Source organism: Boleophthalmus pectinirostris, unplaced genomic scaffold (assembly GCF_026225935.1).
Source record: "Boleophthalmus pectinirostris isolate CB_2022bp ecotype Guang Dong unplaced genomic scaffold, ASM2622593v1 HiC_scaffold_2825, whole genome shotgun sequence".
Lineage (NCBI taxonomy): Eukaryota > Metazoa > Chordata > Actinopteri > Gobiiformes > Gobiidae > Boleophthalmus > Boleophthalmus pectinirostris.
In genome coordinates, this window is record NW_026571290.1 from 960,200 (window position 1) to 965,199 (window position 5,000).

The window sequence follows — 5,000 nt, forward strand, 5'->3', positions numbered from 1 at the left end:
CCGTCATCGACATCATCTCGGCCGACACCCTCACCTACAGCCCCTCCCCCATCGTCAGGGGCGGATTCAACTGGGGCCTGCACTTCAGATGGGACCCGGTGCCCCCCGGCGACCTGCAGGGGGCGCAAGGGAGCACCAGGCCCATACGGTACTGCTACTACTACTACTACTACTACTACTACTACAATATATACTACTACTACTACATATATACAACATACCCAACATATACAACATATACAACATATACAACTACTGATACTGAACTGCCCCCAGTGACCTGCAGGGGGCGCAAGGGAGCACCAGGCCCATACAGTCGCCCACGATGGTGGGGGGTTTGTAGTACTCTGTAGTACTCTGTAGTACTGTAGTACTCTGTGCAGGTCGCCCACGATGGCGGGGGGTTTGTTCGCGATGGAGCGGAGATACTTCAATGAGCTCGGACAGTACGACCCCGGGATGGACATCTGGGGAGGAGAGAACCTCGAGCTGTCCTTCAGGGTAAGACCTGGACCAGGACCAGACTTGGACCAGACTGAACCAGACCTGTGTGGAGGCCTCTCTCTCTCTGCGGCTCTGGTGTGTTTGGTCAGATGTTCTCAGATGTTCTCAGATGTTCTCAGATGTTCTCAGATGTTCTCGTACGTTCTCGTCCTCAGATCTGGATGTGTGGGGGGCAGCTGCTGATCGCTCCGTGCTCCAGAGTGGGACACATCTTCAGGAAGAGACGTCCGTACGGATCTCCAGGAGGAACCGACACCATGGCCCACAACTCGCTCAGACTCGCACACGTGTGGATGGACGAGTACAAGGTCTGGACCAGGACCAGAGACCAGGACCAGGACCTGGACCAGGACTGGACCAGGACCAGGACCGGACCAGGACCAGAGACAAGGACCAGGACTGGACTGGACCAAGACCAGGACTGGACCAAGACCAGGACCGGACCAGGACCAGAGACAAGGACCAGGACCAGGACCAGGACTGGACCAGGACCAGGACTGGACCAGGACCTGGACCAGGATTGGACCAGGACCGGACCAGGACCAGAGAGCAGACCACTTCTAAACCCTGTCTGTCCCTGTCGGTCCCTGTCGTGGCAGGAGCAGTACCTGTCTCTGCGTCCGGACCTGGTGGGGCGTTCATTCGGCGACGTGAGCGAGCGACTCGAGCTCCGGCGCCGTCTCCAGTGTCGCTCGTTTAAGTGGTACCTCCAGAACATCTACCCCGAGATGAGCTCCTCAGGACACAAGAACCCACCAGGACTCGTCCAGAAGGTCCTGAAGAGGCCCACGGTCACACACCGAGGACGGGTGAGGGGGGGTCACACGCCGAGGACGGGTGAGGGGGGGTCACACGCCGAGGACGGGTGAGGGGGGGGTCACCCGCCGAGGACGGGTGAGGGGGGGTCACCGAGGACGGGTGAGGGGTGGGGGGTGGGGGGGACGAGCAGGTCTGATGTTCTTCTTCTCGTTCTTCTTCTTCTTCTTCTTGTCGTAGTTGAGGAACGTCGGTTCTGGTCGGTGCCTCGTGGCTCAGGGTCGACCCACACAGAAAGGAGGAGCTGTGGTCCTCAGACCATGTGACCCCAGAGACCCAGAACAGGTTTGAACCAGGACTAAACCCGGACTAAACCAGAACTAAACCAGAACTAAACCAAGACTAAACCAAGACTAAACCAGAACTAAACCAGGACTGAACCAGGACTGAACCAGGACTAAACCTGGACTGAACCAGGACTAAACCAGGTCTAAACCAGGACTGAACCAGGACTAAACCAGATCTAACCAGGACTGAACCAGGACTGAACCAGGACTGAACCAGGACTGAACCAGGACTAAACCAGGACTAAACCAGGACTAAACCTGGTCTAACTGGGTCTGTGCAGGAGTGGGCTCTGGACGAGGAGGGGCAGTTGGTTCTGGCCGGTCTTCTCTGTCTGGACGTGTCTGAAGTTCGGACCTCGGACCCGCCCAGACTCATGAAGTGCCACGGGTCCGGAGGGTCCCAACAGTGGAGCATCGGGGTGAGTCCGGGGGGGGGCACCTGACGCACGGGGGGGCATCACCAGGTCTAAACCCGGTCTAAACCCGGTCTAAACCCGGTCTAAACCTGGTCTAAACCCGGTCTTGTCTCGCAGAAGTCCAGCCGGCTGTACCAGGTCTCTGTGGGACAGTGTCTCTCGGTGTCGGCGCCACTCGGACCCAAAGGATACGTTTCCATGGCGATCTGCGACCAATCAGAGGCTCAGCAGTGGCGTCTGGAGGCGTGACCACAAACGGACTACAAACATGGCCGCCCTCCCGTCCATCAAAACACATCCCAGCACCAGCAGATCTAAAGGACTACAAACATGAGAGCGCCGGCAGACATGTTTGTAGTCCTGTGGTCTTGACATTTCAGTGACGTTACACAGTACGGACTACAAACATGGAGCCTGATTTCTTTTAAATACATTTGCACCCAGTTTAATCTTTGAATCTGATTTTTACACCGTTTTAACTCTTTCTAAATCTAAATGTTTCCTTTAAATGTTTCCTTTAAATGTTTTCTTTACATTTTAGCTGCAAACTTGAACCACAAAAGTCTCTCTGGACTACAATCATGGCCGTCCTGTTTTACTTCTTCTGGACTTGTGGACTGTCATGAGCCTTTTGCACTAAGCATTTGCTGAATTAGAACTACAACTCTCTGGACTACAAAGATGGCCGCCGGCGTGTTGTGACTGAAGCTTTTGTCTCAGATCCTGTTTCATTTTGATTTTGTGGTGAAATAAACAGAAAAAACATGAGGTGGAAGAGTTTATTTCACTTCTCCACAGCGCCGGACCAGGACCAGGACCAGGACCTGGACCTGGACCTGGACCTGGACCAAAACCAGGAACAGGAGAAAACCAGACCAGAGCTGGGACTAAACAGATCGCAACCAGTTTCACAGGGTCTTTCTGGATTCAGTCCAGTTTAATAGGTCTGGTTTAAACCAGGACTAAACCTGGACTAAACCAGGACTAAACCAGGTCTACACAGAGGACAGAAGGAGGTCTGAGAGGATCTGAACCAGTTTAAGATTGAAGTGCAGAGTGAAACTGAGTATGTACAGTTTTATAACCAGGACTGAACCAGAACCAGACTGGGACTAAACCAGGTCTGACTCAGATCTGAAGCAGTTTTAAAGAAAGTTCTTTGTAAAGTTTTAGGAGCTTTAGCGTCAGGTCTGTGCAGCCCAGGAGGACACAGGAGACAGGAGGTAGGACGCAGGAGGTAGGAGATAGGACGCAGGAGATAGGACGTAGGAGGTAGGAGGCTCAGACGTGCGCTTTAGGAGACGAGGAAATCCACAGGTTCGACTGGTCGACCGGAGTTTTAGAGCGAGATTTACTGTGAACACAGAAGTACAAGTATAAGTACACAAGTACACGAGTATACAAGTACGCAAGTACACAAGTACACAAGTATACAAGTACATGAGTATACAAGTACGCAAGTATACAAGTACACGAATATACAAGTACGCAAGTACACAAGTATACAAGTACACGAGTATACAAGTACACGAGTATACAAGTACGCAAGTATACAAGTACACGAGTATACAAGTACGCAAGTATACAAGTACACGAGTATACAAGTACGCAAGTATACAAGTACACGAGTACGCAAGTACACGAGTATACAAGTACACAAGTATAAGTACACAAGTACGCAAGTATACAAGTACGCAAGTATACAAGTACGCAAGTACACGAGTATACAAGTACACGAGTATACAAGTACACGAGTACACGAGTATACAAGTACACAAGTATAAGTACACAAGTACGCAAGTATACAAGTACGCAAGTATACAAGTACGCAAGTACACGAGTATACAAGTACACGAGTATACAAGTACACGAGTACACGAGTATACAAGTACACAAGTACACGAGTATACAAGTACACAAGTATAAGTACACAAGTACGCAAGTATACAAGTACGCAAGCATGCAAGTACACAAGTATACAAGTACACACGTATACAAGTATAAGTACACAAGTGTAAGTACAGAACTACAAAAGTATAAGTACACTAGTGTTTTTTATATTTAAAGCACTTTTTGCAGTATATATAAAGTAAAGTACTGTCGTATTTCCAAAGTACTGCAGTATATAAAGTTCTTATGTGTGGTGCAGTACTGTAGTATACAAAGTACTGCAGTATTTGTAGTACTTACGTGGGGTTGAGTCTCTGGCAGCAGCAGCTTCCTGAGGCCACAAGGATCAACAAGACGAGAGGAATCAGAGGAATCCCAATGTACAAGAGCAGAGTACCTGCGAAGTACAAGTACTATTACTGCAAATACTACTACTACTACTACTACTACTACTACTACTACTACTACTGTTAAAGCCCAATGTACAAGAGCAGAGTACCTGCGAAGTACAAGTACTATTACTGCAAATACTACTACTACTACTACTACTACTACTACTACTACTACTACTACTGTTAAAGCCCAATGTACAAGAGCAGAGTACCTGCGAAGTACAAGTACTATTACTGCACTACTACTACTACTACTACTACTACTACTACTACTACTGTTAAAGCCCAATGTACAAGAGCAGAGTACCTGCGAAGTACAAGTACTATTACTGCAAATACTACTACTACTACTACTACTACTACTACTACTACTACTACTACTACTGTTAAAGCCCAATGTACAAGAGCAGAGTACCTGCGAAGTACAAGTACTATTACTGCAAATACTACTACTACTACTACTACTACTACTACTACTACTACTGTTAAAGCCCAATGTACAAGAGCAGAGTACCTGCGAAGTACAAGTACTATTACTGCAAATACTACTACTACTACTACTACTACTACTACTACTACTGTTAAAGCCCAATGTAGTACTGTGTAGTACTGTGTAGTACTTGTGTAGTACTGTGTAGTACTTGTGTAGTACTTGTGTAGTACTGTGTAGTACTGTGTAGTACTTGTGTAGTACT

General features: G+C 48.6%; 2 protein-coding genes across 3 annotated transcripts in view; one reads left to right on the forward strand and one right to left on the reverse strand.

The window, feature by feature from the left end:
* galnt11 (UDP-N-acetyl-alpha-D-galactosamine:polypeptide N-acetylgalactosaminyltransferase 11 (GalNAc-T11)) overlaps positions 1 to 2,791 on the forward strand; it is a 33,510-nt gene extending 30,719 nt beyond the window's left edge. The window contains exons 6-12 of one of the 2 annotated variants that reach the window (XM_055159970.1): positions 1 to 148; positions 384 to 579; positions 660 to 812; positions 1,104 to 1,313; positions 1,501 to 1,605; positions 1,889 to 2,026; positions 2,141 to 2,791. The exon at positions 1 to 148 is cut by the window's left edge and continues 102 nt beyond it. In XM_055159970.1, coding sequence (XP_055015945.1) covers positions 1 to 148; positions 384 to 579; positions 660 to 812; positions 1,104 to 1,313; positions 1,501 to 1,605; positions 1,889 to 2,026; positions 2,141 to 2,272 — 1,082 coding nt within the window. In that variant the 3' untranslated portion in view covers positions 2,273 to 2,791. The remainder of the gene's footprint in view (positions 149 to 383; positions 580 to 659; positions 813 to 1,103; positions 1,314 to 1,500; positions 1,606 to 1,888; positions 2,027 to 2,140) is intronic. The other variant, XM_055159971.1, reaches the window with a different exon arrangement.
* Positions 2,792 to 3,207: 416 nt separating this feature from the next.
* chodl (chondrolectin) overlaps positions 3,208 to 5,000 on the reverse strand; it is a 13,837-nt gene continuing 12,044 nt past the window's right edge. Inside the window, exon 5 of the mRNA XM_055159875.1 lies at positions 3,208 to 3,377. Coding sequence (XP_055015850.1) covers positions 3,208 to 3,377 — 170 coding nt within the window. The remainder of the gene's footprint in view (positions 3,378 to 5,000) is intronic.